The sequence below is a fragment of the Pteropus vampyrus genome, unplaced genomic scaffold (assembly GCF_000151845.1).
Source record: "Pteropus vampyrus isolate Shadow unplaced genomic scaffold, Pvam_2.0 Scaffold7, whole genome shotgun sequence".
NCBI classification, from domain to species: Eukaryota; Metazoa; Chordata; class Mammalia; order Chiroptera; family Pteropodidae; genus Pteropus; species Pteropus vampyrus.
The window spans coordinates 14011355-14033591 of record NW_011888788.1 but is presented as its reverse complement, the minus strand read 5'-3'; the positions used below and the strand labels follow the sequence as shown (position 1 = coordinate 14033591).

The 22237-nt window shown below is 39.7% G+C and overlaps 1 protein-coding gene across 3 annotated transcripts in view; it reads right to left on the bottom strand.

Annotated features, from left to right (window-relative positions):
• DTD1 (D-tyrosyl-tRNA deacylase 1) overlaps positions 1 to 22237 on the bottom strand; it is a 154808-nt gene that overhangs the window by 79731 nt on the left and 52840 nt on the right. Inside the window, exon 5 of one of the 3 annotated variants that reach the window (XM_023537649.1) lies at positions 314 to 409. The exons of the other annotated variants lie outside the window; for them this stretch is intronic. Within the exon in view, the coding sequence (XP_023393417.1) occupies positions 323 to 409 (87 nt within the window). The 3' untranslated portion in view covers positions 314 to 322. Of the gene's footprint in view, positions 1 to 313; positions 410 to 22237 lie in introns of those variants that run through there. 3 annotated transcript variants of the gene reach the window in all.

Genomic DNA, 22237 nt, shown 5'->3' with positions numbered 1-22237 from the left:
ACCACACTACAACCAATTGATGGAAAAACTCTGATTAAAGAAGGTTAAGAATAAATCGGCTCAGTGGCCTAAACTGCATACTGTTTTCATTACAATGATGGAAGAATTAGACAACAACAAGAGTGCTGAAGTTTGGGCGTATACAGACTCAAGGGCAGTAGTCAATGACTGTCATGTATTCAGGCTGATGGGCAATGGAAGACCGGCACAGACCTATGGAAGCCACAATAGAAATTTAATTCCCATAAAAAGAACCCTCTTCTGGGATCAGAAGGTGACTGAAACCAACAGATGGATACCCTGGTGTACTCACGTGGGATAGCTACCTGGCTCCATGATACCAATGGACACAGGGGAGGTACAGCCATACAGAAATGGGCTGATTGTCAATATATTCTTCTTGCATCCTCTGAAACACAAAATGTGAACAAAGACTATCCTGTCTATCAACAAGAAAGAGACTGCAGACAGCTATGGGGCAGATTCCCCAGGTGAAGGTCCTGCATGCAGCTGGCAAAAAGAAATGACTGCTGTCTGTAGATCCAGGAGGCTATTAAACAAATATTTGCTCTGGACTGGGCTTTGCATTCTGGGTAGTAGATGTTAATACTCAAAACACTATTGAAGGACTGAAACAAAAGATATTGTACCCATTTGGACCACCAGGTTATATTTCTTCTAATCAAAGTACATACTTTACAGTACAGTGTCCAACAATCAGCAAAGAAATAACACATAAATGGACACATATCATATCACATATCACTCTCAAAGTAGTAATCTGATGAAGAATTGAAATATGCAATGGAAACAACTGTTATCTAAAACAGGAGCAGATAAACACGTCTTCAGGAATGTGTGCTCACTCTCTAAGTAGATTGATTATACTTCTTTATAAAACTTTCCATGATTGCCCGAGAGCTTCCAATATGCATTTTAAACTAAGTCCACCTTCAAATAGCACTATAGTATTAACACCTACAGTGCATGTCTCATTTAACAGTGTTCCCAATTCCTCCCTCCCATCCCTGTGACATTGCTGTCATTTACTTTACTTCTCCATATGCTATCATCACTTAGCATATCATTACTATTATTGGTTTAAACAGTTAACTTTTGGATCAATTAAAAAGAAAAAATTTTTAATATATTTCACCTTAATTTATTCCTTCTCTTATACGCTTCCTTTCTTTATGGAGATGTAAGGCTCTGACTTATATCATTTTCCTCTGCCTAAAGAGTTTCTTTTAACTTTTCTTGCAAGACAGATCTGCTGGCAATAAATTCTGTTTTTGTTTGTCTGAGAAAGTCTTTATTTCTCTTTTACTTTTGAAGGGTAACTTCAGTGACTAGAATTCTAAATTGGTGGGTTTTTCTATCAACACCTGAAATATTTTCTACTCTCTCCTTGCTTGCATGGTTTCTTGACAAGAAACCTGCTCTAATTCCTATCCTGTTCCTCTCAAACAATGTTTCATTGCCATATTGAAAACCTTCTAGTAAAACACTTTCCTCCAAAAACAGACACCCTTTATGGATTCCATAAAATTTCCGAAGAGGTAAACCTGAACGATATATGCAATCTAAGGAAATTAGCATGGCTCAAATAGATGACATCTTATCATTGAAATATCTGTGAAGGGCTTCTTGATATTTATTCGTAATGTTTAAAATAATTCCATACTTTACAAGCAAACCAGACTGTAAATAAATCTGACTTCTAATAAGGTGTCCCAAATTGACAGGCAGCTCAGCATGCCCAGCTGGTGTCTGACCTAAAGATAATAAACTCCCATCTTTCCATGCAGGAGGCTCCTGCATGAGGGAACATCCACTTCTGACATTCATTGTGTTATAACATGGCTTGATGCCAAGGTGTGGATAACGAAGCCCCTGGCATCACTGCCTCTGGAGTATGGGTCCAGATTAGAATACAGGCTGCCCATTCCTGACATGTCAGTTCCTGCCAGGCCATGTGGCCAAGGTCTCAATGTCTCTGCCAAAAGGGAGATAGCAAAGCAACCACTCAGCTCTCTTTCACAAGGTGACCTTGAGCAAGTGGAGAGCCCATATTTTAGGTGGTCAAAGTACAAAGTAAATCCAGTTCAGAATGGATGATGGATTAAACTTTGGCAATCTCAATATTTTACATGGTTCCCTGAATTATTGAGGTTATATATATCATAAGGACCATTTTCTAAACTATAAAAGTCTCTCAGTTGGTTCCTTATTCCTAAAGCCACCAGGCTTCTGTTTTGAATGTGTATCAATAGTTTATTGGGCTCATAAAAGTTTTTAACCAGTCCTTCCATAAAATTGACAAATAACCAGCTGTAAGAAGTAGCATTCTCTACTCTTTATCCTAGTGTTTTTTTTTTTTAAGGCCTGGGGAGTGATTAGTAGTTAAGTGGTCCTGAGTACTGAGCCATACACCCTATAAGTCTAGAAGATACAGCATCTGCTTGAGCACTGGGGTTTTAGCAAGTTAACGGAACAAGTTGTAGGAATGTTTTGTGCCTGCTTGTTAATGCATGTCCCTTTAATAAATCCTGTACAGCAGAGCAAGGTCTGACACCTGTTCCAGCACATCTGGCAGGGAGCTAATGGGGGTAATAACTAACCCTCACCCACCTCAAACATTCCGGTGGTGATTATTACCTACCAAAAAGAATCTAAGAGTGGTCACAGCCAGGTTGATTAGGTCACTTCTCAACAGTGGTTTATCCATTTTTCTTCCTGTCAATCAGACAGGTCAGCATTATATATAAATCAGACCAGAGGGCAATTGTTTAAAATGTCATTTTTAATATCTGTTCTTCAAAAAAGTACCTCAAGTTCCAGATCCTTAGAAAATTAAAGACAGCAGTGGCAAATTATAATGACTATACAGTTGGGATGTGTTTATATAGATCATCAGACTATAATCAGGAGAGAACAAGGTTAGAGTGATTCACTTTCATGTGCTTTATAACAGAATCTGCTCTACCCTGTGAATATAGAAACACCTGATGCTTTCTGGTGACTGCCCAACAGCACTAACCACAAGTATCATCTCCATAGAAACTGTTGTCAGGCCAACAGGCCTTTTCAGATGCAATCAAAGAAATATAAATCAAGAAATGCTTTCACAACTCAAAGTATGGTCTCAGGAAAACCAGAGATAAGGCCCTGGCTCACTCGGGAACTTGGAGAAGGATGTGGCTCATTATAGGTGTAGTTCTGATAGTAAATTCAAAGAGTACCCATGATACAAAGGCTGGGGTCTCGCCAGCTTTTCCTCCCTCTCCTCATAAGCCATCCTATCGAAGCTAAGTCCAAACTTGGAGAAAAGAGCTGTCCTAGAAAGCCAAGGGAAAAGACAACGAGGAGAAGCCTGTGCCTGGGAGAGTCTACTAATTCTAACTCCAAAATATACTGAAAAGAAATGAAATCAATTCTCTCTGGAAACGTAGGTTGAGCAGAGGAGAAATGGGGTGATGCGGGTCGGGGGGCTGGGGTGATGCAAGCGGCAGGACAGGGACAGGCTCATGTGGAGGTAGAGACAGAAAATGAATGAGACTAAAAAGGTAAAATATTATCTTCCTGGAGGGTATACAGTTCATCTAGACAACTTCAACAACAACTTAACATCAATCATTTAGATAACATGCATTTTAAATTCTAAAAGTTTATTTCTGACATACTCTCAGGCTCTTCTTTAAGAACAGAGTATAGTTACAATATGGTCTGACCTATAATCAAGTTTTAAAATATAACTTCTTTGAAGTGTATTATAATGAGTTTGCAGAAAATGGCAAGTGTCAGAACTCAAGAGATACACCTCCAGTGAGGTGTGGGGGAAAGTAAGCAATGGGTTAACCTAGAAAGACACAAGTTCCAAAAAAGAACAAGTTCCAGCCAGTAAAGCTGAATTACCAGTGGAGGTGTTAACAGCCCATCCCTCACCTAGAAACCTCTTAGAGTCAGCTCTATTTCCTACCATCAAGTGACCCAGCTCCCACCCACTGAGAGGTGGCTCCATGTCTTCTCAAGATCCCTGTCAGCTTCCTTCTCTCATTTGTCCCATCGGGCTCTCCTGGAATTTAGAGTGCCTTTTGGTTTCAAATTCTTTCCTGATGTTCTTTTATATTTCAAGCCATAAGGCTCTCATGTCATCCCAAAAATCTCAGGAAAGCCAGCATTTATCATTTATTCCACAAGAGACCAGAGCATCAAGAAATGCAGTGTTATAGCAGCAAGCCCTTCTCTTTCCTCTCACGAAGCACATTCTAAGAAGATCACACTCATGTGTCTAATAAGGAGAATGGAGGTTTAATTTTTTAAAAGGAGCAACTCCATTTCTCAAATTACTGCTTAAGACTTTGCAGGAGAAAGATGCTCCTGAATTTTGCCTTTGTTTATAGATGTATTTGGATGAGTTTGGTAAAGTCAAGGAAATAGAGGAAAAAAAGGAGGAGTTTGGGGGCTAGATCTCATGTGACTCAGCTTCCTGCATCCCATCAATAAAATCAATGCAGGTCTCCTTTGAGACATAGGGAGAATTTAACGAAACTGCATATGTGGACTGGGAAAAACAGATTCAAGCCCAAAAGAATTATGTGTAAAGTAAATAGACTGAGTAAGAATCTAAAGTTACCAAATAGGCCTAGATGATTAAAGATAATGGCGCCATTTTCACTATTCAAAGGCCTTTTAAATTTACTTTCAAGTTTTTAATTTTATTAATTTTATTGGTGTGACATTGGTTCATAAAATTATATAGGTTTCAAGACATTGTATTTTCTCTCCTTGGATTTCTCTGGTAATTATTAATAAAGATATTTTTGGTAAAACAAACAAACAAAATACAGTATTTGTGGAAGGTTCTGAACACTTTGAAAAGTAAAATGTGTTCACTAAGCAGTATTTGCTAACCACCTAAGGCACCAGGCAGGGCAAAACTCTGGCCACAGGTGACATCAGAGCACTGAGTGGACATCTGAAGCATTTAAGCCGGTTTCAACCACCTTCTCCCATGCCCTGTGTCCAGCATTTTTAAAAGACAGAAAACAGCTCCAAGGAGAAAAATTTTTTAAAATAGTAAAATAAACTAGGAACAACTCTTCATTGAAATAATCAGAGCTGCACATGGATTCTTCAGGAACTGGTCAAAAGTCAGGCTCCAGTTCATACACACAAAAAATGCAACATGTTATCATCCCCGCAATGGAAAAAGTTGCATGTGTTTTCTTTAGGTTTATAGAAACAGCATATTGAAACCTCAAACACTTTAAATGCACATGGACTGTTAAAGATTATAAAGCTCTTGAATCCAGGCAGAGAAAACGAAAACCCCAAATGAGAAAATATTTACTTGCTCATAAAGTTCACATGTAAGAGAAATTTTTAAACTGTACATTATTTATGATGGTGATTAATTACTATTATCTGAATAAAATAATGTCTATGAAATGCCAGTTTCTTTTCCTTTTTTGGAGAGGAGAGGGGCAGTTAATAATAAAACATGAGTGATGTCTGGCAAGTAGGAACTAAGAGTAAGCAGTTTTCTTCTTCCCATTCCTGCCCTTTTGGGGCCTGAGATGGAATTATCGAAAGGGCCAGGCTCACAAGTGCCTGTCCCATACATGCAAGCATCAGACACCAGGCAAGGTTACAAGGATCTGTCAATCACTGAACCCTAAGTTAACCAGTGCAGAAGTGGAGGACAGATATGACCAAAATGCCATCCTAATAACCAGCAGCAGTCAGCAAAGGATGTGGCCACCTTTATCTCTAAAGTGACCACGCTAAGGACGAACACCCCAGTGCTTCTGTTCTTAGTTATCTAGTGCTGTGTAGCAAATTACCCCCAAACGTAGAGGCTCAACACAACAATAAACATTTTTCACAAAGTTTCTGTTGGTCAGGAATTTGGACCATTTATCTGGATGGTTCTGGCCAGGAGTCTTTCATGAGGTTACAATCATTGTGTTGACAGTACAGGTGGGAGGGCCTGCTTCCTACATGGTCCTCAAGAGGCTGGCAAGCTGGTGCTAGCTGTTGGCAGGAGGCTTCCATTTCTTGCCATGTGGAGCTGCCACAAAGCTGCTCAAATGTCCTTACAACATGACAACTAGTTTCCCCCAGAGACCTACCCTCTGAAATAACATGCTATCATTTCTGCAGTATCCTGTTGGTTACACAGGTCAGCCTTATTCATTATTACTACACAAAGTCACAGGTATCAGGAGGTGGAACTCACTGGGGATTGTCACACCATCACCAACATACCTTCCGATTGGTAAAATCCATCCTGTTGTCTCACCATTAGCTTACTGAGTATGGGTACTTATGTAATGAATTATATTCTAGGAAGCTTACAGAGGTAGCTGCCTAGATATAACAGAGAAAAGCTTCATTCTTGCTGAGTGCGTGGTGGAAGCATTTTATTTAAACATTGTTCTTTTAAAATCAGTGATAACACTTAATCTTGTTTTTAAAAAGAAGAAAATAAATCACCTTTAATTCTACCCTCCATAGTACCAAAATGCTTTTAGTCTTTTTTCTACGTAGTACTTTTTCCTGCGCCTGCGTATAGCAGCTACATCCCTCTGTAACTATGTATATATTTATAAAATGGGGTCATACTATACTGTTTTATAACCTTATTTTTCCACTTACGATACCATGGACATTTTTGCATATCATCAAATAATCTTTTCTAACCTGTTTTTTTTTTTAGTTTATTGGGGTAACACTGGTTAATACAATTATATAATTTTCGAGTGTACATTATAATTTGACATCTGTATATTCTATTGTGTGATTACCACCCAGAGTCCAGTCTCCTTCAGCTACCATATATTTGATCCCCTTTACCCACTTCATCTCCCCCTAAACCCTATATTTGACCCCCTTTATCCTGTCTACCTCTTCCCTCCTCCCCCACCCCCTATCCTCTGGTAACCACTAGTCCATTGTCCATGTCCCTGAGTCTGTTTGTCCTGTTCATTTGTTGCTTTTAGGTTTATAGCCCACATATAAGTGATGTAATGTGATTTATAGCTTTTTCTGACTGGCTTATTTCGCTTAGCATGATTATCCCAAAGTCCATCCAGGTTGTCACAAATGGCAGCACTTCATCTCTTCTTATGGCTGAGTATATATTCCATTGTATATATGTGTATGACAGCTTCTTGAGCCAATCATCTATCGTAGGACACTTCAGTTGCTTCCATGTCCTGGCCACTGTGAATAGTGCTGCTATGAACATTGGTGTGCAAATATCTTTTCGGATATAGGTTTTCAAGTCTTTGGGGTAAATACCCAGTAGAGGGATTGCTGGATCATATGGAAGATCAATTCTTAGTGTTTTGAGGAACCTCCATACTGTTTTCCATAGAGGCTGTACCAATTTGCAGTCCCACCAGCAGTGTATGAGGGTTCCTTTTTCTCCACATCCTCTCCAATATTTGTTATTACTTGTTCTGTTGATTATAGCTATTCTAATAGTGTGAGATAGTATCTCATTGTTCTAACTTCAGTTTTAATGGAAAAGACATATCATAGTTGATTTAGCTATTCACTATTATCAAACAGTTAAGTTACATCCTAGCTTTTCCTCTTAGGAGCAGTGCTGTGGTGAAGTGTATTGTGCCCTAAATCTTGCTCTGTAGGACAACCCACATGAGCCATGCAGAATTCACTTTGCAGGTGCTGGAGGTCTTCAGCAGCATGGCTGCAAGTGGAGGCCAGGAGGTCTGTGCACAGGCTCTGCCTAGAGCTCCACTGGGAGCACAGGCGGGACGAATTTCTGACACCAAGGTCTAAGTCTCCTCTAATGTCACTTGGAAGGCCAGCTAACTTCCAATACTTCTTGGTGAACACTCTAACTAGGGCAGCTGAAGAGGAGCCCCCACTCTCTCAGAGGAGACAGCATCTGGCCTTGTCAACAAAGAGCATTCTGAAGCAATCAGGGGGTCGGTCACAAAATCGCACATGTGGCCTCAAATTGTAGGCAAATCCACAGAACAATCTTTCACAAAGTAACACTTGAAATTTTGTATGCTGCCCAACAATTCCACTGATGCACTTTTATGCTCATTTGAATTTCTGATATTTGCCACTTAAGGTCCTTACCAAGTAAACTTATTTTTAACTCTCAATGTTATGACCATATTTTAAGTGACTCGGGTTAACTGCCCTCCCTTTGTAACTACTACAAGCAGTCTGTAATTTAAACACCATTTTTTCCATTCCCCACCCTATCCCTTCCTTTTTTGTTTAATCATAAACATTTTGGTAATGAGGGTTGTCAGTTATTTTAAGCACTGCAAAAAACTATTGGATATCAAGACAACTCCAGCTTCCACATCAATAAAATTATTACTCAGAATATTTCAATTGCAACAATTTCCACGTATATTTATAACATCAAATCAAGTTAGTAAACTGGGGGAAAAAATCATCAAAGTAGGAGAGCAGTACTTCTGATATAAATCTAATGGGAAAAAAAGAAATTTATAAATGCAAATACAGGAAAAACTATAAACCTGAGAAATTTAATTTGGTAATTTAAGAAGAAAAATTAGGCATCTTCTTCCCTCTATTACTAATATTTTTGCAAAGGTGATTCTGAAACAGTTGGTATCAGAATAGGATATAACAAAAATTTTAAATTATGAATTATAAACATAAAAATACCTCAATGTAGGATACATTTTTTTATGGAGAAAAAATAATAAGATAAATGTTGCCAGAGTGGTTTAGCAGGACACCTGGCTGGAAAATACTCTACTCCCACTCAGCTATCAAGTTCTGTAATCACTGCTAGAAAGAATTCTGTGCTTGCTTCCCCAGGAATAAACTAAAAATACTATTTCTCCTATCCTGTAAAAGTGAGACTTTTAGATGAGACATAGTTTAAAGTGTTAAATCTCTTTTGAAGATGATGAGTCACTGTATCTCAAAGACATTGCACTTTTATTTTTCTGATCAACTTGTCCTATAAAGGTCAAGAATCATAAACTTGACAATAATTTTCATCACTCTAGACCTTTCCCTTTATTATATGAGTAGGAATCTGCTAAGAATTGAGTCCCTCCCACTCCCTAATCCATAACATGTAAAAATGAATAACAATCACAAAAGAAAATATATTCATATAAATGTCCTGCAAGTCATTCATAAAATATATTCATAAAATATATTCGATGTGCTACTCCCTATATTGATTTGTAGCATTTTTCACACCAGAAAATGTTTAACATTTTATTCACTGTGAGGTGTTTAGGTGGGTAAAAAATACAAATTGATTTCAAATGGTTTAAGATATCACATAAAAATGAAAAGTTACACAATCCAAGAAAACCTCAGAATTTTAACTTAGGACTTGAATGGACAGATCAAACAGCTTGGCTACCAATTAATACTAACACATAACAATAACACCATGGGAACTAGGTGGAACTCCATCGATGTGCTACTCCCTATGTACGAATGACATCTGGTCATTTGTAAACTCTTTTAGTAATTAGTTAGGCAGTTACTGAGTGCTTTTTATGCACTAAACAAGCATCATGCTTAGTGACTGTAATGGCAACAAGATTAAAGCAGAACGCAGACGGATGACAGAACAGGTTTACTTTTTGCCTTGAAAACAAGAGATTTCCATATCTAGGAATCCTGATTATGAGTTCAGCTGCAGCTGTCTGGCTTACAATAACAGACATTTTCTGTACAATAATAATGGTACAGCCCCAAACCAGCTAATGAATCAATTAACCAGAAGGAAATCTGCTAGACCACAGGATTCATCATGACCATTTCCACTGATGATGTTACACTGACTTAGGTGTTTGCATCAGGTTTAAACAATGGAGTTCCCCATCCGCATTTTTTTTTAAAGCAAGGATTTAAATAGTATAAAAGAGTAAAGAACTCTTAAAATAATCCTTTCAACCACAGAGACTTTTTCTGAATCTAAAATTCTTCAAAATATTGTTATAATATTAATTATTTTACAAACCTTGCTATTAAGTAGCAATTTAAAAAGTATATTCTGGCCCAAACATGGAAGCAATTTTTCCTGAGAATGAGTATTAATAAGCTTTTCTATGATTGCCTAAGTTCAAAGAAACAAAAATAATGACTGGATTATTGAGCTATGGCATATGTACCAAGCTCCTGTCCAAGATTGAAGTGAGTTCACTACTTGACAAGGGTATCAAAGCAGAGGACTCAACTGGTTCATGAGCTCTAACTAGGTTGACAATTTTTAATTTTGCTCACCTTAAAACAATGATAACTTGAATTTTTGCATTTTAAAAGCCTTCTTTCAAGGTGGTTTGACGTTTAGATTGCTATTGAATGTCCTGCTGACTATAAATGGGGAGGTTTCTGCATGCTGCCCCTAGCTTTTCCAGTTTATGCTTCCTTCTTCAAACCTCTTCCCCTAGTACAGCTCACCCCAGCAAGCTCATTATCCCTCCCTAGGATCAGGTCTGGAAAGGGCCCATGGGTTGCTCTGCTCCCATGGCCCACAGATTTTTCTAAAAAAATATGTAGATATAAATGTCCTGCAAGTCATCAGAAATTAAATAAACAAATAAAGTCATGCCAAAATATTCCTTTTAAAACATCTGCTCTAACAACAACCAATTAAAGTGATGACAGAGCCTATATAAAGTAAAACAGAAGACCATGTTGGTGCTGTTTTTAATGCCTTGTGCAATAAATAGCACAGGAATAAGTCAGCCGGCTCACTCTGGCTTCAGTCTCTCAGTTATGAAGTCAAAGCTTTAAAAAGTAGCATAATTCAGAGTGCAATCGGCCAAAAACATTAAGCTGTTCCACACTGACTGAGATGGGATAAAGACCTTGAGAGATAATGAAAAGGAGGCCATTTGCTGGGGAGTTACATTCATTTATCCATCACAGGGATCAATTAACACCTCTGCATGACCCCATATTCTTTACAACTGCAATGTTTTAAACATTTTTTTTCTTTGAAATGTTCACAATTAAATAAGCTGCTAAAATAAGAGAAGAAACTTTAAACTGTAATGAGACCAAGGTCTCAAAATAAAATAAATACTAGAGAATAAGGAAGTAATCCTCTGCATAAGATGCCATGTGAGCTAAGCAGAGTGGGGCTGGTTAGTATTTGGATGGGAGACCACCTGGGAAGACTGAGTGCTGGAGGCATAAAAAAAAAAAAAAAAACAGGTGCTGTAGGTGTAAAAAATTAAAAAATAAGGGATTGTACACTGACAAGGCCCTTGCAATCTGTGAGGTCAACCAAGGGTTGCCTTGCCTAAAAAAATAAAAATAAATTTTAAAAAAAGATGCCATGTGAAGGAGTGGCCTCTCCCTTCCTATCTTCCTTTATTCTAACAAGCTACAGAGAGGCCCAGATACGCTGCAGTTTCAAGTGCATTTACACAAGGGCAACTGTTCTGAAGAATGCTGACTAAGGAGTGACAAAGCCACTCTAGGTTCTCATTTGTGAGGCTGTTGACCACAGCTACCCGAGAATCATGGAATAGGTCCGTGTCACAAACATTAGAAGAAATAATGAAAAATATCTCATTATGAATGCCATCAGAACTCCAGACTTATATTTTTCTACTAATAGATAATACTGATGCCAGTGTTTTCACTGTCCCGGTACAAAGAAACTTTAAGAAGTTTCATTCTACTAGCTCCTTTGTCCTCCTTGGTTGGCTCTGAGTGAACCTCTTGGGAACCAATGTAGAACAACAAGATTGGAGGATGAAGAACAAGAAGGTTGGCAAAATAGGAATACCACGTTCTCGTGCAACAACAAAAAGCTGCTTTATCTTCAGTAATGACTTTCTTTAGAACTCTAATAAAAAGCAAGTATTTGTTGACTGCCTACTCTGCACTGGGATGGGTGCTGGGGGGGCGGGGCGGATTTTTAAGTTCTGGTTCTCCCTGAAAGAGTCTGTAATTTAATTGTAAGATAAGCATGACCTCTAGAGAAGTCAAATGTAAATGACTTAATTATACTTCAAGACAATTAACAAATGGCTGTATACATCAGCAGTACACAGACAAGCCATGCCTGTCATTCCAATGCAAAAGCAGGGACACACTCCTGCTGGAAAGGGAAGCGCAGGAAGGAGGTGCACCAATTTACAGCCATGTAGGTAAAAAGAGTTTGAGCACATTCTTGGCGATAAGAAAACAAGTGTGTGCTTTCCCTGATTCCTACAGGGAAGGAGGGAAAACAAGCCTGAGACAGGGACCTGTACTGGGCTGAAGTTTGATCTTTACCCTAAGGGAAGCACAGCCAGCAAAGACTCTGGGAGGGGACTGCTGTGATCAAAGTGTTTGAGAACTGTTAAGCAAACCCTGGTATGCAACACAGTACAGAAACCCTCGGCATGCAGACCTGTGAGAAACAATTAGATAATTCCACTTAAAGGTGAGAAGGCCTTAGGTTCGGCAGCGATACAAGAAAGGGATATCTGGGGTCATCTGCATGTAACATGAAAAGGCTGGGGCAAGGGGTGAGCAGGATAAGATAGTAAAGCACTTGCAGCAGGCCCAGTGCAGTGAGTGCTCCATCAACAGTGGCCACTAATGTTGCTTTATTACCACAACATTGATGAACTAACTCTGGCTACAGATAAGAAACAGCAGGCCAAGGAAGAGAGGCAGGTCCCCAGAGCCCGAGCCGATGACACATCCTAAACACAACATAGAAAAGAGGAAGGCAGCAGAGGAAATGTTAAAATAGACTTACTTTCAGGCAGAACTATTTGTCCTGAGGAAGGTAAGGAGCACCAAGTACAGACCCTTGACCAGTATGAGATGACCATGCCCACAAATGCCCAACTCCAGAACTATGGCTCCCATGCTGTGTGACTGAGGGCTCATCAGAAATGGCCTCAGAGACACCTTTTCTTACCATCTCCTGCAGATATAGCTCTAAGCCATCTATTACCTCACCATCACCCAGGCCCCATGTCACACAGCAGTTTATTTTGGTGTTACATTGTGTTTCGGATATAATTTTATGTTTACAAAGAGGTCCCCTGCTAATAAAGTTTGAAAACAAGTACTCTAGGAAGTATCTTTCCCTGCTAGAGGATGAAGATGAACCATCCCAGATAAGCTGCACCTCTCAGACACTCCTGTTCTACAGGGAGACTCTCCATGCCTCTAAGATGCTCGTTAGCCAGAAATAAGAGAAACACATATCTGAAAACAAGGAGCCACAGCTGCAAAACGTTCAATTCGATAACATCAAAGCTGAAAAGGAAATCTTCTGGTGACCTCATATTCAGCTATAAAAAGGAGAAAAATCTGGAAAAGGGCAAGTAAAGCTATTTATTTAAGTTTCTTCATAAAAGACTAGTGAGCAGTTCAGAAGAGATTGTGTTCTGTGTAAAAATGAGAACTCTGTAGCTCATTTCACTAAGCAATTCCACTGTGGCTCCAAACACAGAAGGGCACCAACCCAGAGAGTCACACCTCATAATAACTATTGGAGGGCTCAATTTCTATGCCACTGTCCATTGACAATCTGAATAACAACTGCCATGAAGCTTCCTGTTGGGCTACACTCAGGACGAGGCTTTGCCAACAGGAGTGGGTCAAGCAGACTTTACCTGACAGTGGGGATCCACAAATGGTGCCGCTGTCCCAGTGCCCAGCTCCTGGCTTCCTCACTTCTAAACAACGCAGAATTCAGCTGTCATTCTTTGGGGCTTATGCTTTCACTCCAAAATCCTCGCCAAAAATATAACTGTCTGCTCTTTTTTGAGAGCTGTTAAGAACTGACCTATTTACTATCTGTGTATTTAACACACTGGCATCTAGTAAACAGAAATTCAAGAAAATTCAAAACTCAAAACAGCTTGGCAAAACATATACTACAATCAGGTAGCACTCACTACTCATTTCTATAGCAATATCCCAAAATGTGTTTTTATGTTTCAAAACATAAATTAAAAAATAAGTAATAAAAATTTGTACTACAGACATCTGGCATCTTGAAAAATATAAAAATATGGACAAATACATGTTGTTCTGTTCAACAGGATACAAGAACCAAACACAGACACTTGTAACACCTTCAGGAAGCTATGTCAAGATGCTTTCTGTTTTCTTATGAAAAAAGAATTGCCGACCTCAGACTACATTTATTAACTGTGCACACGTGTAGATATTTTAATGAGCTGCCCTGGGCATCTTTGTACCTGTAAGCATTTCTTATTTCAGATATCAAAAGAATTCCAGCCTGAGGTAGGGATTCATTCACTTCCCACATATCCAGAGAGGGCTTTCTGCAGGTCAGGATTGTGCCAGGTGCCAGAGACAATGCAGCAAGGAAAGTACCTTCCAGAAGCAGAGGCATGGGCAGCCCTCTCTTTGTGGGGAAAAAAAGGATAGGGCACTCAGATCAAAGGACACCAGAGCCGGAGGGTGCTAAAGGCTGTCTCCAGAGACCTGGCAGGAATCAGACCCCAGAGTTCAAGAAAAATGATTTAGGTAAGCAATGACAAGTGACTGGCATTGTTAACAGGGAAGACAGGGTTCTGTTTAGGTAAGGTAGATGGATCTATGTCACAATTGCTGAGGATTACCTGAATATATGGCAGGACAAAGAATGAATGCCCTCATTCTACAGGCAAATGTTTAATAGAACATCCACTATGTGCCAGGCAGGATCTCACTTTCGATGGACACGGCCTCTTAAATGCTCTTATAAGTCTTTTCAAATGAACTTATAAGAAGGGAACTGTCAGCAGGAGAGAGCCATCTTCAGTTCACCAAGCTCTGAAACCTCCTCTCCGCCTGGTCCATCACTGATCCTTCAGCTCTGAGAGGACTGTCAGGACCCTGGGACAGCAGCGGTCTCTTGTTCAGGAGGAGCTGAGCCCTCTTTGAATGCTGCAGTCCTGGGACACCTGCTGCTGATGAGAAGCAGGCCCTGATTTGATGGGTACCAGCTGCTGAGAACAAGACACCCAAGGTAATCATGCAGCAGGATCACTGCTTTAATGAAACGCAGTACCATCTGATGGGCTAGGTGCTCTTCAAGGAAACAAGAGGTCTAGTTTTCTTTTAAAAAGAAAATTACACCATCTCTTTGGCATCCCACCACCCTTCATTTCCACATCCACTTAGCATTCTCTCACACCTGCTAGAAGTTGGGGAGCTTTAGCAATCACAAGTGCCTCACACTGCCAAGTTCAGGGGGAATCCGTGTGCTAGTTGCTGCTTTAACAGCCTGGGGCTGTTTAAAAGAACATTAGCATCCTTCTTCCCTGCCCCTCCCACAACCCACACTTGGAAATTCAGCATAAATCTCTTGTTTCCTTCAACTCTGGGTTTCATTTATAGGGGTTAGAAACTAATGTGCTTTTTGGCTCATGTAATGAGAAAAATCCTTTGATTAAACACACACACACACACACACACACACACACACACACACACACACACACAAATTCATTTTGGGGGGCAAACACAACAATTTTCCATGTTGTTTTAAAAGAAAATTAAGTAGACAAAGTGCATGCACTAAAGTAAATCAAACTCTGCTACAGGATGACAGAAAGTGGGAAGAAAACTATACCAAGAAAATGGTGGGATCAAACTAAAAATCAAATGTAGGGGGAGAGAGACCAATTTTTCTTACAGAAGAATTCCAAATTATTAGGGTTTGCCACATTTAACTACAGGACACCCACTTAAATTTAAAGTTCGGATATCACAAAGGGCATATTTACACTAATAAAATTATTCCTTGCTTATCTGAAAATCTAAGTCATCTGGGTGTCCTGCAACCCTAAAATAAGACATGTAGATATTTCCGCCTCCAGGAGGTGGAGCTTAATCTTCCCTGAGAGGTGTACCATGCTTAGGGATTCACTTCCAATAACAGAGAGGAAAGGGAAAAGTAACTCTGCAGTGGAGAGACCTGGACAACACATTAACCAGGTTCGCATCACCGGAGAGGTCACATGGGTATCACGAACTCCCTGATATGATGAGACAAGAAGGACATTCCACTTCTGTGTGTTCTTCCTAAAAAACCCACAACCCCAGTCTCATATTTGGGGGCATCCTACAGGGTACCTGGCCAGTACTCTTCAAGACTGTCAAGTGCTTGAAACAGTGTCCCAAGCCTGCACCAAGCTCTGCAGTCAAATCAACTCTGCCAGTCACAGCTAGCCTTAGCCATAAAGACCAGCTTTCAGATTCTGGACCATGTTGTGGTATCTGCCTCCAAGAGGGCTCCGACAATCCTTGCCTCTTGGTATCCATGCTTTTATGCAGTCTCCACCCCCTCACAGTGGACAGGGCTGGCCTGCGTGGACAATAGGACACTGTGAAATGACAGTATGGTGCTTCCAGAGCTAGGTCACAGATGACGCTGCAGCTTCCACCCTGCTCTCTCTCGGATCACTTGCTCTAGGGAAGCAGGCAGCTTGTTGTGAGGATATCCAAGCAGCCCCAGGGAGAGGCATCAGGAGAGGAACTGAGACCTGCCAAAAGCTGGTATCAGTTTGCTGGCCACGTGAGTGAGATACTTGGGAAGCAGATCCTCCAGCCCCAGCAGAGCTTTTAGATGATGGTGGCGGCCCTGGGCTGACATCTTGACTGCAACGAGCCTGTGCCAGAACCTAAACTACTCCTGATTTTCTGATGCTCAGAAACAATATGAGATAATAATATTGTTATTTTAAGCCACTAAGGCTTAAAATAACAATATTATTATCTGACGTATTTTGTCATCCAACAATAAATAACTAATATGCTATGCTCTCTCTTCCATCATGTCTTTGCAAAAGCTTGTCTATCACCTTAGAATGTCCTATATCCTTCTTCTCACTACCAGTGTATACATTCTCACTCTCAATACCTCTCATACCTACACATACATAGACAAGTGCACGATGCCATAGCACCCTCAACACTCCTTTCTTAAGGAAACTCTCAACATGAGCTGGAATTACCTATTTCTCTCTCCTGGGACACTGAGAACAACTTGTGGGTGGAGGTGGTCTATAAAGACACCTTCAGCCAGACCAAGTTGCTGGGAAGCACTTGCTCACCCACAACGCCAGCTCTCAGAGAAGGCCGACCTACAGTGCATCCACTGTCCTGAGGTCTTTGCCAACAAGAGCACACTGCTCATCCACATCCACCAAGCCCACATCAACCAGAAACAGAAGTGGCCCATGTTCCCCAAACAGTTCTCCTTGGTGGAGGACATCTACTGCCACCTGGACAGCCACTAGAAGCCCGACTCCAACAACCACAGCCAACAGTCCCAACCCTGTGCTGCGCAGCATGGCCTCCATGAGCAGTGCCATGCCGGACTCCCTCACCTCTGTGGAGTGTGGCTCCACCCCAGACTCTACCTTGAAGCCACTGTAAGGCCAGAAGAACTGGGATGATGGGAGAGGCTGGTCCAAGGTAGTCTACAGCTACTCCTATTGCTCTGGGTGGAATTTCAACAGCCTGGCCATGCCAGGCATAGAGCCTTAACACAGTAGATGCTCAAAGAATACTGAATCACTGAAGGGCTGCCAAAATGGATGGATGGATGGATGGATGGATGGATGGATGGATGGATGGATGGATGGCTGGCTGGCTGAATGAACAGATGGACAAAGAGATGAATGGGGAGGCAGGGAAGCAGGTAGGGGAAAGGGATCAGATCTGGACTCTTGTACTGCAAATGAGTAAGAGCCTCACCAGTTCATCTAAGGGTACCAATAGAGCAATAATGTTGACAAGAGTATGGGGCAGCTTCCTATAAACTCTGTATTAAATGCTAAATTTCATCTACGAAGAAATCACAAGAAGCCATTTTCTGAGTCTGACCACCTCCGTGCCCCAGTGTAGTCTCTTCCAGCACTGCGTCACTGCAGAATCTGAGCCCTGCTACAGAATTTCCTATCACAGGGGAGACCAAAAGAAATAGCATACAGCTGAGCTCTGGATACTAATATTCAATCAGAAAGCACTAGCACAAGAGGCATTAAAATGGCCAATCCCTAAACCAGTGGAACATCTTCAATAATCTACAATTTAAAAGAACATTTTCTTACGCAGGGAGGTGGACACACTAATGTTCACTGTCTTGTTCCTTATTTATTTGTCTTAAATAAATCATAGTAAAATGTTTCTAATTGGACAAGAACATACAGAAAATGAGCTCTGCTCACAGAAGCAATTTTGTTCTGAAATTTTTTTGAAAAAATAAATACTTTAATTTATTAAATTTAATGAAAAATTCATTCTGATGGGAGTACAGATCAAGAAACTCAATCAACTGTTGTATAGATACTTTTTATAAAACAATCCTCGCAAACTGGATCATGAAAACAAGACCTCTTCTGGATGCCAGCCCTATTAAAATCATGGAAAAGCTATTCCTGAGAGAGGTTAGCAATGCCCTTCTGACCTGAGAAGGATAACAAAGGGCCAGGGGACTGAGAGGACAAGACCACTAGACATAGCCAGAGACACACTGTTCCTGCCTGAGGCACGACCCTCTCTCCCAGCCTTGGACATTTATTCTCCACTCCTGGTACACAGTGAAAGCAATAAAAATGACTTTGAGATAAGAACCATAAAAAGAAAGTTAATTTATCAGTAATTTAGCCTCTCTGAGCCACAACGGAATTATCTGAAGCAGCTGTATCAGTTCAACAATGTGACAAGAAAGTCAAAATGGACCAGATGGCCATTTTCTATCTGTTTAGAAGGAAAGTAAAACGTAAAAGGGCTGGGGGTGGCGGGAGGGGAGGTAATTAGACCTCTCTCCTATTCTTATCTGATCTGAAATCAATACATATAGGTTTGCCTCATTCTTTTTAACTGGTATACAGTATTCTACACTATGGATGAGATATAATTTGTCTTACCTTTTCTCTACTGATTAGCATTTTGGTTGCTTCCACAGGGCTGTACCACCCTTGTACCAACATCTTTGTGCATATGTGCACAGACTTCTGTGTGAAAGGTTCAGAGAAGTAGAACTGCTCAGTCAAGTTATGTCTGGTTTTAATTTTGATCAATATTGCTAAATGCCTTCTGAAAAGGCTTCACCAGCTTGTGATACACCAACAGTGTATCACAGTGCCCATTTCCTTACATTCTCATTAATTGATATTATCAATTTTTTATTTTAACAATCTAAACAGGCAAAACAATGGGATCTTACAAATTGGATTTCCTGCAATTTCAGTGAGAGTGAGCACCTTTTCAAACTTTAGTGGCCATTTGTATTTCTTCTGATAATAGCCTTTTCCAAGTTTCCAAGTTTGAGGGCCCTTTTTTGTTATTGATTTGTAGATGCTCTTTAAAGTTCCGTTTTCAGTGCCTAAAATGTGCCACATGGCAGTCCAGGCACTTTACCTACTTTCTACGCAGAGAGGTGAGTAACCTATTCAAAGCCACACATGTAAGATGGTGTTGAATTAGATCCCAGCCAACACTTGGGGCCTCAGAGTGCTGCTTCTCAAAATGCAGGCTCATGTTGCACCACATCTTCAACTGCTAACCAGTATCCAGGCCTTAAATAAGTGAGTAAGCTGCTTGTACCAAAACTTCTGCCTTTGATGTTAACATGGCTTGTGTTAAATATTATCTCGGAGAAACAAAAAATATAAATATTTTTAAGTCAATCATGTTCAACCAATGAAATAAGAATAACAAATAGTATCAACAAAATAAAAAGGCAACGTATAAAATGGGAGAAAATATTTGCAAGCCATATATCAGATAAGGGTTAATATTCAGAATACACAAGGAATTCATATAACTCGATAGCAAAAATACTCCAATAACCCAATTTTTTGAATGGGCACATCAGAACAGAGATTTTTCCAAATATGACATACAATTGACCAACAGGTACATGAAAAGGTGCTCAACATCACTAATCATAAGGGAAATGCAAATCAAAACCACAATGAGATATCACCTCTTACCTGATAAAATGGCTGTCATCAAAAGACAAGAGACAATAAATGTTGGTGAGGATGTGAAGAAAAGAGAACACTTGTGCACTGCTGGTGAGAATGTATATTGATGCAGCCACTATGAAAAACAATATGAAGGTTTTCCAAAAAGTTAAAAATAGAATTCCCATATAATTCAGCAATTCTGCATTTGGGTATATATCTAAAGGAAATGAAATCACTATCTCCAAGAGATATCTGCACCCCCATATTCATTGCAGCAAATCTTACAATAGCAAGGACATGGAAACAACCTAAGTGTCCATCAACAGATGAATACATTAAAAATGTGGTACACACACACACGCACAATGGAATATTATTCAACCATAAAAAGCAAGAAATCCTGCCATTTGTGACAACATGAATGGATGATGAAGGCATTATGCTATGTGAGATAAGTCAAAGAAAGACCAATACTGTTTGATCTCATTTATATGTGTCACATATAAAAAAAGACAGCTTCATAGAAACAGAGAGTAGAACGGTAGTTTCCAGGAGCTGGGGAGTAGGGGAAAAGGGAAGGTGTTGGTCAAAGGGAATAAAAGTAACCATTCATTATAAAATGAATAAGTTCTGGGGATATAACGCATAGCATGGTGACTATATTAACAATACTGTACTGTACACTTGAAATTTGTGAAAAGTATCTTAAATATTCTCATCACAAAAAAAATTATAATTATGTGAGGTGATGGAGGTATTAACTAACTTTGATGTGGTAATCATTTAACAATATATATATGTATTAAGTCATCATGCTGTATACCTTAAACTTACACGGTGTTATTTGTAAGTTATATCTCAGTACAGCTGGAAAAAAATTTTTTTAAGAAAAATGAAAACCAAATAGTAAAGTCATGAATCCCCCTCTTCTTAAACTCTTACTAACCAAATTACCTGTGTGTTTACTTGGGGTTAAGCCAAAATTACAAAACCATTAGTGGCCATTAAGAAGTGAAACTGGATGGCACAATTCCTTCATTTCAAAAACGATAGTCAAATTTCATCAACATTTTCATCTACTCACATCTATAGCAAAGACACAAAAGACATAGCATTTAATTATTAGAAATTAAGTATAAATAGGAGACTGACTACAGTTTGATATTTAGACCTAGACTTAAGTCTTTAAGAAATACACACATCCCAGGCCTTTATATACTCTCCTTGGAATGTTCTTCCCCCAGACATCCATGGAAAGGTGCTTAATAAATAATAGCTTTGTGTACACAGACATAATACGAATGAGGAAACCTTATTTTAAAACACTGGTCCCCAAATATTTATGATAATTCAAGCTTTCCCCACCTACCATATAAATTTTCAGAACTCTTTGACATTATATCACTTTATAGCCACTGTCTATTGCTCAGAACTCAGGGACTGGTCCCTCAAATATCCAGCCACAAACCTCACAAACTGCAATTAGGGTGAGACCCCTGAGTGAGTTCTCACTTTCCTCCAATGAAAGAGCCAGAAGGGAATCCTTAGATTTGAAACATTGATCTACGAAAATAAGTCAGAGGAAAAAATTCAGGACTGGCCAAGTGGAGATGATAAACAGGGCAAAGGCCCAACCTCAATGGAAAGGCTCTGAGGAAAATCCCTAATGGAGGTGTCACCTGGACTTAAACTTCCTTACAGAACTGTGAAGGTGCCTCCCGCTAATCCCATAGCTTTGACGTTACAGCTCTTTGTAATAAAGGCACTTGTGGTCAATAGTATTTTTATCCAACACAAAAAAATAACAAACTAATCAAAAAGACTTACAAATATAGTGGACAATTTGGTGACAGACATAGGGGAGCGGGGTTGGGGAGCTGGGTGAATGGGGTGAAGGGTTAAAGGAGTACAAATTAGTAGTTGATAGCTGCGCACGAGGATGGGGAGCACGGCACAGGGAATGTAGTTAGCATTAATATGATGGCTAAGTGGTGGGCCCGGGAGGGAGGGAGCAATTGGGGGATTGTTTTATGAACAATATAGATGTTTAACCAATGTACTGTATACTTGAAAATAATTTAAATAAATAAATTTTAAAAATACTGTACAACTAAAAAAAAGTAAAAATTAAAAAAAAAATAAAGCTCAATCCTAAAATATTTGTCTGAAAAATATTCTCAGTTGTTTCCAGGTTTAAGTACTGAACAAATCTCACTGCATTCTTAAAATCTTCCTCATTACCATAATTAATATTCCCGTAATACACTGTAGAATTCATGCATCCCCTCCCACATGACTTC